Below are 12,080 nucleotides of genomic sequence, written 5' to 3'. Positions count from 1 at the left end.
ATCATTTAAAATGCTCATACGCTTTCCAGTTGAAATTATCTGGGCCTACTACAGTTGTAGTTTCATACTGGCTACCAAGAAATGTACACAAAGGTTATTGATCAGCAAACTCCTGCCCGAGTGATACCATTGTACATGGTTGGCAACATCACAATATTCCTCAGACTTGTCCATGGTGGCAGACTCAAGTTTAAGTAAGTTTTGGTAAAATACACGGTTGAACTATTTGCTTGAGTGGAGAACTGGTCCATCCAAATAAACCAGGAGTGCAATAACGGGCAACGATCCTAGGAAACAGCTACGTGGGCAAGCACCCAGCTGTGAGAGGTCAATATTTTAATCACAACAATTGTTTAAGAAATGAGTCTAGTCTCACACTGAAAACTGCAAACAAGAACCCAACATACCTCTCCTCACTGCGTGGGGGCTGGGACCAGCAGCATTCTGTGGCTGACTAACACAAAGCTGGTTAGAGCTACTGGATGACTGCGGCTGATTCTGCACAGTGCTTAAGTGCCCACCATTTCTCACAGGTGGAGGAGTGGTTGAAGCTGCAGTGTCCCTGGGCTTTGAGGTACTGAAAATGTAAAACACCTGCATCAGAAGTTGCTTTTGAAATACCTCTCCCCCAGATGTACTGCATCACACTTATGGGTTTACACTAGAAACAGGTTAATTCCAGATACAGGTGTCTGAGTCATGGGAAACAGATTCCTGTACTAAAATGGTATTTGAAGGGATTCTGAGTTGCAAGTGAAGTAACAAGACTGTGCATCTCTAGAGCTGCCATGCTCAGCTGTCTACTTCAAGCTTGTCTATACTTGAAACAGTCCAGCGGCACAGCTGCAGCACCTCAGTGTAGACACGAACTGTGCTGATGGGAGGGATTCTTCCATCAGTGTAAACCCACTTCCCCAAGAGGTCATAGCTAGGTCAACAGAAGAATTTTTCCATCCACCTAGTGCTATCTACACAGGGACTTAGGTCAGCTTTAAAATGCTACTCGCAGGTGTGGATTTTTCACCCCCCGATGTAATTAAACCAAGCTAATTTTCTAGCATGGACCAAGTCTTAGTCTTAAATGGGCCCTGCTGACTACATTTGATGTAGTCTCACCAAAACAAATAAATCTATAGCCAGCCTTGCATGAACACCGGAATACATATTTACATTAATTATTGTTCTAATACCAACTGTATTCTGTGTTGAAGAGGAGTCAATACATTTAAGGCTGGTTCATCAGACTCCCAACTTGAAAGTTCATGGAAAACCCTTTGATTACTCTCAAAAATTCATACCCCACTTTAAGTCACCATGTGCTTGTGGCTTTAACAGAATAACCTCGGTTGCCCCAGCATTGCAGGACATCTCAAAAAGCAGCTAGTTTGATATACCCAGAGATGAGACTGGGGAATAAAAGTGGGGATGCTCTGTTAAGCTCCTCCCACACAAGGTCATGTGAGTCACCAAAATGAGACTCTGCTCACATTAGATCATGCAGATATTCAGAGTGTGCAGGCAGTTCTGAGCTCCTCTGGCTTCTTGGCGTGGCTCCTTGACTGGGGGAAAACGTCTTGAGACAAGACGGCAGGAATTTTTTACCACAGTGTAGCTACCTGATGCCACCCTCTGGAGTTTAGTTTTTATTTTCCATGTAGCTTGTCAGGGTAGGGACTACAGTGCAAGACTGACATTGAAATACCCATCTTGGTATAACTCCGCTCCACCCCTGCCACATTTTGTGCAGTCCGGACGTGCCCAGTGATATCAACATTGGCTGTCTGATTTAACACCTCACTGAGCTGAGATAGGCCATACCCCAGGGATATTGCAGGGGCCCTGGAACAGACTCAGACATCTTTGCATTGGTTACGCTTTATTCATATTTAAAGTTTCCCTTGCAATGTAACAGCTACAGACTATTTTAAAGGAGAGCAGAGATACTAGAGAACATGACAGTAGCTTCTGATTGAGCCATTGACACGACAACCTCTGACCTAGATATTGGAGCATATCAAACTGCCCTGCAGAGAGCAGAGAAGCATTGTGATGCTCTTGGCTCTGAGTGCAGCTCCAGGCAGGAGGACTGGGAAAACCATGCTGAAGCTGCCACTAGAAGGGCACGGTTCAGGCTGTTTGATAAAAGGAGTAGCTTCCTTCTTAAATCATGCATGACCCACAAGCAGTGCCAGAGAAGTTGCCATGGGATCTGCTTCTGCCAGACAGACCACCACGGAGGTACTTCAGAGGAAGACAGGAGGTTAGTGGGGACCTACAAATGGAGAAAGTACGGAAAAGTGGGGATCTGTATAAAGATCTCAGCAATGAGGAGGGCCAGAGGAAGAGTGAAGCCACCAAGGCATAAGGGCAGCAGGATGGGAAGAGAACCAAGGAGTCTGAATGGTTTGTGTGGAGTGCAGGTTGTTGGGAATGCATTTCCCCCTAATCCATGTCCTCCTTCCTTCCCACACACATGCTGTTTGACTTCTGCAATTCCCACACCGTATACCTGCCTCACAATAAAAAGAAAAGAAATTAAAGCCGGTGCCTGATCATTTTGCCTGCATGTTGTACGTTTCCCTCCCCCGTCTGTATTGTTAGATTGTAATCTTGAATTTGGAGAGGGTATTGGCTTTTACAAGATCCAGTTCAACTAAAGAATTCATTAACACTCACAAAACAAGAAAGCTTTTGTGTAGATAAATTTAGGTAAGAAAAACTACCAGTACATTCTCTTAAAGGCAGAGAACAACCCCTTCTATACTGCTGTACTTCCGAATCCACTAGTACTGTTTGCTAATAGCTTGGGTGTAGTTCAGGTTTTCAGAGTTAGAGATCTTGGGCATTGTTAATTTAGGGGAGTTAATCCATTATGATCAGATCTGCAAGAATGTCACTTGGGAACAAAAGTTAAGTAAAGTGCAACAAAGTTACTGATCTGAACCAATCCAGCAATGGCACCTGTGGACTGTTTTACTTTGTGGGAGGTTGCCTAAAAGACTAATCCTCTCCAAACTTCACTTAAAAATGGTTTACCAGCTCTCACTTGGACAAACCAGGAGAATACCTAAAAGTAAAGTGTTACATCAACCCTAGAGGGTGATAAGGAATGGGCAAATCTATTATAATTAATCTCCAGATCAGAATATACAGTGACTAGCAAAAAAGTAAATGATTGCAGAGAATTTCAATAGCAGTCAAGTGGTGAAAATCTAATATACCATTGTGCTAAAGAAACTGATGCCGAAGAGTGATAAATTGACTTCTGACTTGCTGGTTAAGGTTAAGATTACGTCTGTTCCTTGCTAGCTAACACACTTGCTAACGAAAAGCAAACAAGACATGAATCTACATCACTTAACAGAAATGACCAAGACAAGCCTCACAGGCTTCTAGTATTGCCAGAGTTTCTTAGTGCTTTCAGCAATAAACTGAGCCCGAGTTTTGAAGATACTTCCAGGAGTATGACTTGAAGAGATCAATAGAGGGCAGCAGAGTATACTGATGGAGAATTCTTGAAAATTCTCATGTGTAAAACAGATTTTATAGTAATTAACTTCAAATTAAAAAGAGAAAGTTGCATAATCATCTCTTGTATGGTGCTTTTTATCCATATACCTCAAAGCACTTTATAAAAAGGGCAGGTATATTCAAGTTGGATGGTAGTACCCTGTTGATTAATTTATACTGCCAGAGACCAATTTGTTGCTGAAACAGCCTGTTAAGCCACTGCCAACAGAAACCAGACTTCTTACCTGACATCCTCATTTCCTTGACTTTGTAAATGTTCTGCTGTGCCAGCAAAGAGAGCAAAAGTTGCACTTACTGGGCTGGTTTCAGCCACAGAACCCTGTGAATGCTGCTCTGCTACAGGCTGAGCCAGCATGCCAGCCTCAGTAGGTGGAAGTGGTGGCTGGAAAGCTGGGGATGTGTGCTTTCTATTTATAGTGCCACATCTCCGAGGATTCACTTGGAAGTCCACAACCTTGACACCAAAGCTAGAGAGAAGAGAGAGTGAACACACACCATGCAGGCCAACTCCAGATAAATAAAGCCAAAGAGCAATATTGCATGTTATAACTCAGACAGGAACCTGTTGCTTAGCATGCAAAAAAGCAACAAGGAAAGCTTCACCTTTCTCCAGATAACACCACTTTTGTTAAGACATGCAACACAACTTGACATATTCACACCGAAGGGTAAACTAAACATCAGTGGGATGGGCTATTCAATTACAAATTGAAGACACAAGATCTGAATGCTGAGTAATTTTACCACACCGGTAAATATATACAAATTTCCTTAGACACCAGGATATCTTCAGACTTTGTGCATTAGGTATTTCGCAAACTTTTTAAAATGGTATCTTCAAGTCACCATATAGACTTCAAGATAAACATTTATTTACTAAAGAAAGGTTTATATACATTTGCATGGTTAAAAGCATGAAAAAAAAGGAAACTATTTAACTATGGATAAACTTTGTCATTCCAATATAGGTCATTTAAAAAAGTTAACACAACATGTTCTAGAAATGTTTAATTTGATGTGGTTAAAATCCACTAAAACAAGAAAGAATGAACCTTGAATTGATTCTCTTTTTCCCCTCTGTCAATACTGTTCACCACATGACAGCAGTAGGGAAATCTAGTATACAGTTGCAATAAATAAATTTGCATGTGTCTAACCATAGTTAAAACCAAAGTAACAATTTAACATTTGCATAAGGAGTTAGAACAGCACATCCCTTGAATACTGATATGAAAAACTGATAACAAATGCACTACATGTTATTGTATGGGGGTAAATACAGCACATCTGCCATGGTATACTGTACCATCATCAAATCAGAAGTCTTTTATCATGAAGGCACCAGATAACACCACTTCAGCCTGTGGTTTTAAACAGAAGCCTTGGAACATTCAGAAGTTAAAGCAATAGATACTATCAAATGAACTTTTATTTTTAATGGATTATTTTGAGACCTAAAACCTAGGAGTTGGGAATATTGTAAACAGAAACAGTAATTATCTGCTTGGCTTTTATCATGCATAGAGCATAACTTGAAGTAAATGCCAGTACGTTACCTTTGACCCTTCCTCAGGCTGCAATAATATGAGGGGAAATAAATCACTGACGGGTTATCTAGGAGTATTTCCATAGAATTCACCTTCTGACCACAGGTTTTAAATTTTATTTTAAGATGAGCTACGAAACATGTCAAATTACAGCCTCCGCAGTGGTTGGGAGTTCGAGTGAGGGCTAATGGCTGGAAAAAAGTTACAGGAGCTAAACATACCTTTCCTTCTTCAGCAAATCGCCTTCCATTACAGCCATGCTGACAGGCCTCTTCCGCTCCAGTGTCCCCGACTCATACTCACTCCCAAGTTGTGAGGAGTGATTGGAATTGGTGGCAGGTAAAGCAACAAATGCTCCAGATACGTTAAACTCCACATCTGGATGAAGACAGATTAAGACATGTATGTACCCAAAAGCAGTGCATCAACATTTTATATTCCTAATTATTTAACAGTGTAGGAATACCATGGAACTAGTATTGACAGAATTCCTCCCATTACTGCAAGTCTTTACCTTCAGGGAAGAACCAGTCTGCATGCTGAATTATTGGCTCGATGATTGCTACCACATGGACGGAAGTTGCCGCTGCCATTTCAGCAAGAGATCTGTGGACAAAATTCAGAAGATTGTGATCTTGGATACAGACAGCTCTTTCAAAGTTGGCAAAGAGTCCTGTGGCACCTTATAGACTAACAGATGTATTGGAGCATGAGCTTTCGTGGGTAAATACCCACGTCGTGGGTTGCATCTGACAAAGTGAGTGTTCACCCACGAAAGCGTATGCTCCAGTACGTCTGTTAGTCTATAAGGTGCCACAGGACTCTTTGCCTCTTTTACTGATCCAGACTAACACGGCGACCCCTCTGATACTTGACATCTTTCCAAGTTAAAAATCCTGTTGGTTTTTTTCATTTTGCATGCCAAAAGCTGTGAATTAAACGAGTGCCACTATACACTTAATTACTGCCACATAAAAATCAAGCCCAGGGTTTTTCCAGAATATTCTAGACTTCCACGAAGTGCATGGAATGTAAACATTCTGAAAACTACACAGCCTTTACGCCACTGGTCTGTGTGCAATTTCATAATGTTTGCTGGAGAAAGAAGCAGACATGCTCCTGAAATCCCACCCCTTACAATTCATTTCTCAACAACTTGTTTAAGACCTTTTCAGATCTTGGGTAAGCACTTACAGCTATATTTCTATGCTTTACTGAAGATACAATTAGTAGTAGTATTTAAAAACCAACTTACCCTTCAGTCTTTGCCCATAGCAAGTTGGGGCCTAACACTATTGCAATGTTGCTGGGTGTCATTTTGTTAATGTCACTGTTCTGTGCAAGTGTTGCTAGGAATTTGATTAGATACCTGCAAAGAATGAATCAAGTCATTAGGCAGTTATGGTGGCAACAGCTCACTATACACAATGCTCTCTAGCACATGACTGATAATTGCTGTCTCTCATTGGAGGGGACATGGCTAACTGGAATCACAGAGATTAAACATTTCAAGTCAAGCTTCCAGAAACTCCTAAGGGTGACTGGTAAAAATGGGACTAAAATGTCATGCTTAGTAGTTTGCTCCTAATTTTCTTCCCATTAATCAATGAAAACTGAGCTTACTGAGAAAGTGACTAATAGTTGGGAAATATCTTCCATCTTAAGCATGGAAGAACTAGCATGCCTTCAAAAACTAATATATTTACAGCAAAAACTAGAGTACTGAGGTTAGAATGATCATGCACTAGGAAAGCACATTAAATAAAACCTAAAGAATACCATATTACAGTAAACATTTTCCTATCATGCACTTAAGACTACTCAGAGTTAGAAACCTTGTTTTCCTTCTGTTTCACTCTGAGGGTGAAACAAGCAAGAGGGTTAAGCTACTTAAGAAGCCAGGTGCAGTGTCTGAGCTTGGGAAGTTCTCAAGGGAAAGGAATACCATGTGAGAAGCTGCGAAACCTCGCGTAATGAGTGTTGGCACCACTGGAGTGGAGCTACACTACTGTTCTATGATCAGTCCAGGGCGAGAGAGAGTAGGGAACAATTCTACATGACCCCACTTCAAGGAATTAATAAAAGTGAATGGAACCATCAACAGTGACACTGAGGCACTTTGTGCCTCGATAAAACAAAATGTCCCTTTACAATCCTAATGGAATTTAAATAGATTAATACAAGCCAGATCAAAACGCATATCATTATCAATCCTAGCCTTGAAACAGGTTAGACTTCTTAGCACTGAACCTGTAGTGCTAAAACCTGTAGCAGTTGTTCTTAATGTACCTGAAATTAGCCAGGTTAGGCTTTGGCAATCTTTTACAAATTTTCCATAATTCTTGCAGCTTCTTGTCCTGGTCCTGTATGCTGTGGGGAAGAGAACTTTTAGATCAGCAAACAGAATTCCTTCAGCTACCAGCAATTGAAAAGCAGAGTCTATAGGCTTCCACCTATGTATTATCCTCTTGCCTCTGCATTCACTCATCTAATAACTGCTCTGAATCCCCTCATTAGCTCTGCTTGTAATATGTGCAAAGGGCATTGCCTGTCTCACGGTGTGTAACTGAGAGCCTGAAGTAGTTTAATACTCAAATGTAACGTAAGCTGTTTTACTGAAGTATATTTTAATGCTTTTAAAAAAAACTCAGGACACTAATGCACAAAAGTTTGAAGATTAATTCAGCACACAAATATTTACTAGCTGGAGTTGAAAGACAATTGGAACAAGTGTGTAAACTTATGAACTTTTCCATAAATTAATTTTTTCTCATTTAGTAGCATAAGTCAGCACACACATTTCTTTGCATATCTAGATTCTAAGTGCTCCTACTTTGCAGCTTGCGTCCATTCTTCATACAGACTGTAGGTCATTAAAGGTTCAGGCAACTCTCGTAAATAAGACTTCAGGGCACCTGCAAGTAGGGAGACATTCTTAGCCAGTAGATCATACAGACTCATTTCAGATTTTGTTTGAAACCATCTTGGCTTCAATCCTTGCACCTCAGTGAAGCCCCACTGAAGTCAGCGCAGGATCAGGCCTCAGACTGACCATACTTCAGACTTTTCCCTTAATAGATTTGTACAGCACTTAACGGAATGGGGCCTGCCACTGGACACTACAGAGATCATTTGCTAATCTAGCCGACAAGAGTACACACTATAAAGCCTCAAGATGGTGCTACCAGGTAAGAGTTACAGTTACAACTGCACATGCCTTAGTATCTCTTGATCATTTTAATAGTCCTGTCATGAGAAATATGACACTCGTATGAACATCACCACCTGAATTTTGAACACTGCTCTGGCCTTACAGAAATAAACATGCAAAACTTTCAAGGCACGCGCACCCATCGCTTGATCTCTAAGGCTATGCAGTTAGGGTGGAAGGTTCATTTTATTTTCATTTACAGATCATATCTAATATCTTAAAATACTGTAATGTGTCTGCCAGGTTAAACATGAAATAAAGTTAAACCTTCACTGCATGAAGTAATTTATGAAGGGTCTGATTCAGAATACTGAAAATACCTGCAACAGCATGGGGGTCTGAATAAAATTCATCGAGCTGGGAAGTAGAACAGTCCAATGCAGCTTTCAGCTTCTTTAATTTGGAGGCTCCAGCAGCAATTCGGAATAAGCCCTACATGATGAGAATTAAAGTGTCAAATTCACTTGAACAGCTGGTCTCATCTTTCACACTTGCAGTACTATGACCCAGGCTCCATTTTCACAGCAGTGACAAGTTCTATACTTTTTTTTTTTTTAAACTGTGCCCTGACTGAGTCAGCTCTTGTTGCACTAAAAAGAGGAGACTTACCTGTAACTGGAGGCTCTTCGAGCTGTGGGGTCCCTATTGGTATTCCAATCATACGTGCACCTGCGTGCCAGGTGCTGGAGCTGGGAGGTTTTCGTAGCAGTGTCTGTTGATACACATGCATCTCCTCATGCTCCCAGCTGTGCGGGTCAACAGCTCTCCAGTGACCCCCTTACCGCTAAGTGTGCCAGTCTGCAGCAGATAGGAGGGAGGGCGAGTACTGGAATACCAATAGGGATCTCACATCTTGAAGAGCCTCCAGTTACAGATAAGTAACCTCGTCTTCAAGTGGTGGTCCCAATATGTATTCCAATCGTGGTGAGCAGTAATCAGTGTGGAGGTGGGTGCAAGGATGCAGAAGAAAATGCAGTCTAATACAGTGTGGCCCACAGCCACTGCTTGGGGGATAGCATAGTAGGAGGTGAAGGTGTGACCGGATTGCCATGTTGCTGCTCGACTGATGTCCTTCCAGGAACATCTGCTAGGTATGCCAACGTGGTAGGTTGCGCTCGCATAGAACGTGCTATAATTGTATCTGGTGGTTGTACGTCAAAGCACGTAGCACATCCAGATGCACCCAGAGATCCATTTTGAGATCCGCTGGCAAGAGTGCTTGGCCTTTGGATTGGTCTGCAATTGCTACAACTAGCTTTGGTGATGCCCGAAAGACATGGGTCCTCTGGAGGTAGGTGGCTAAGGCACTGTGGACAACAAGGGAGTGAAGGGTTTGTCTGCCTTGGAGGCATACACAGCCTATCATAAACTTGACTGGGAGCACAAGGAGATGCATGGTACATGTGCAGGTCAACGGACACTGCTATGAAACCTTCTGGCTCCAGTGCACGTGCGCCCACGACAGAAATACAAACAGGGACCATCACTCGAAGAAGAACTAAGGGATAACCATGCTTTAATTTCTTCTTTCCTGTTTCTCTGCTGTTCTACATTTAAGTTACATTGCATCCGATTCTTGGATGTAATTGAAAAACGTAATCTTGGAAGGCCTATATCATACCACTGGACAAAATGCCATAAGCAATTATACACCTTAGCGCGCACACTGATAGGTATAGCTGCTCTTCCCCCACCTAATAGTTTTACTGGGCTCTACTGTGTCCATTTTTTTTCTTTTGAGTTGAGCCTTTTACATGCGTAAAAGGCCACTGCGCACTAAAGTAGAAGTTCCTACCTCCTCTTTCATTCCCGTTTCCAAGAGCATCATTACACAGGCTTCAATTGGGAGTGCAATTTCACGACCACTGCGTTTGAGATGCTCTTCCAATGGCGTTCCAAAGGCTGGCTTTTCTGTCCATTTGTCTAGTTAAAGAGCAGAAAAACACTGAGCAAGATATCCAATAAAATTGAATTATGCCCCAGAGAAGTTTAGAGAAGAGTCTCCAGTATGGTAATAGGAATTTTAAAAAAATACTGCAAGTTTGAGCCTTGATTTGTAAAGCCCCTTAAATTTACAAGTAAAAAGAAAAATGATGAGCCCGCAGGTGTTACCAAGACTGTAAAAAACAATGATCCATCTTTCTTGGATAGTGTATCAAATAATTATTCCTTTGTATAAGTGGAAGACATTAGTCTCCACCACGCATTAGTGGGAACATTCATGTGGTTTTAGATTCTCGGAGACCCCAAAGTGTAGATTTGCAGTCCTCTTGTAGATAAAGAATTTTGCTCAGAATAAGTTCGAATTGGTTGGTCTGAGCTGTTTGTAGTATGGTTTTACCTGCAGCTGACGTTGTGTGTTAACGGCTAAGCCAAACACAAAGCCTTCTACTGCGGTAAAAAGACAGTTATTTAGACACGTATAATTAGTAGCCCCATGTCTCCATTAGAACCACCATATTAAAGGATCTGTCATTGTTCTAATATCAATCCTACCCTCCCTTTTCCAAAATAAGCATTCAAGCTCACTTTAAAATTTTCCTCATGACTGCAAGCCTTGGGTTTTTTTTTTTTTTTTTTTTAAGTTTGACACAAAATGTTTTCCCCATAAGAGACCAACTTGCCTTGCGCCCTATAACAAATTATTTCTCTTTTTAGCCACACTTCTCTGCTGTTGTCATCGAAAAAATGCATATAAAGCATTGACAGGCTGTCAGTCTCTATCATGCATTATTTCTTTCAGAAAGAAAAAATGGAAGAGCTGAGTATACCAGGTTTGAAAGATTCTAGTGCAGATGCACTGTGGCCTCTTCGAAGAATTTAATTTCCATAACGCATATATGCAATACAAAAAGCTGTACCACCCCTACCTGGCATTTTATTTAGCCCTTTTCATCCACCAATCGCAAAAGGCTTTACAAAAGGCAAGCAAGCCATCATTATCCCAATTTTTACGAACAGTGGCAAGACTGAGGTGTAGAGAGCTTACGTGTCATTCAGAGTCACAATAACTTAGAGCAGAGGTGGGAAAAGAACCCAAGTCTGCTCCAGGCATCCACTGGACCATTCTTTTGAAGCGATACAGACTGCTATATAATATGGAGATATACCTATCTCATAGAATTGGAAGGGACCTTGAAAGGTCATAGAGTCCAGACCCCTGACTTCACAGCAGGCCCAAGTACCATCCCTTATTTTTGCCCCAGATCCCTAAATGGCCCCCCTCAAGGACTGAACTGACAACCCTGGGTTTAGCAGGCCAATGCTCAAGCCACTGAGCTATCCCTCCCCCCTAAAAAGGGAGGAGATTCCACCACCTCCCTAGGTAACGCATTCCAGTGCTTCAACCACGCTCCTAAATTTTTATTTTTGCGCCAGATCCCTAAATGGCCCCCTCAAGGATTGAACTCACAACCCTGGGTTTAGCAGGCCATATAATACTTAGCACTTATGCAGGACTTAGTCTTTCAAGTGTTGAACAAATTGGTTAATGAATATGCAAGGAAGCAAGCCAGTGCAGTCAGATCTAGTTCCCTTAAATACAGAACAGACCTCAATTGTCCACAGCATTCCATCATGGCACCACATAAAGATACTTAGTTTGCACTAGCCTGTTAAATAGCATCTTCCATTAGGTCTATCAAATGCAGATATTGTGTCTCTCACTTCCAGCAAAATCATATATCGAAGTTTCCTTGCTTTAGAAAATTTAAGAATTTCCACTTGGTCCACAGCTTGGTATGCTCTGCCAAAGTCTCAGCACATTCGATACCAATCATGATACAGTGGTG

The 12,080-nt window shown here is 41.6% G+C and overlaps 1 protein-coding gene across 3 annotated transcripts in view; it reads right to left on the bottom strand.

Moving 5' to 3' along the window:
* ARHGAP17 (Rho GTPase activating protein 17) overlaps positions 1-12,080 on the bottom strand; it is a 69,499-nt gene that overhangs the window by 7,804 nt on the left and 49,615 nt on the right. The window contains exons 10-19 of one of the 3 annotated variants that reach the window (XM_074964988.1): positions 10,085-10,212; positions 8,610-8,721; positions 7,912-7,993; positions 7,368-7,448; positions 6,334-6,447; positions 5,593-5,684; positions 5,300-5,456; positions 5,088-5,105; positions 3,756-3,998; positions 408-577 (exon numbers count right to left, since the gene is read on the bottom strand). In XM_074964988.1, the coding sequence (XP_074821089.1) occupies positions 408-577; positions 3,756-3,998; positions 5,088-5,105; positions 5,300-5,456; positions 5,593-5,684; positions 6,334-6,447; positions 7,368-7,448; positions 7,912-7,993; positions 8,610-8,721; positions 10,085-10,212 (1,197 nt within the window). The remainder of the gene's footprint in view (positions 1-407; positions 578-3,755; positions 3,999-5,087; positions 5,106-5,299; positions 5,457-5,592; positions 5,685-6,333; positions 6,448-7,367; positions 7,449-7,911; positions 7,994-8,609; positions 8,722-10,084; positions 10,213-12,080) is intronic. The other 2 variants (XM_074964989.1, XM_074964990.1) reach the window with 2 other exon arrangements.

This window comes from Natator depressus, chromosome 10 (genome assembly GCF_965152275.1).
Source record: "Natator depressus isolate rNatDep1 chromosome 10, rNatDep2.hap1, whole genome shotgun sequence".
NCBI lineage: Eukaryota > Metazoa > Chordata > Testudines > Cheloniidae > Natator > Natator depressus.
The sequence above is the reverse complement of the archived record's forward strand: the minus strand, read 5'-3'. Positions and strand labels throughout refer to the sequence as shown.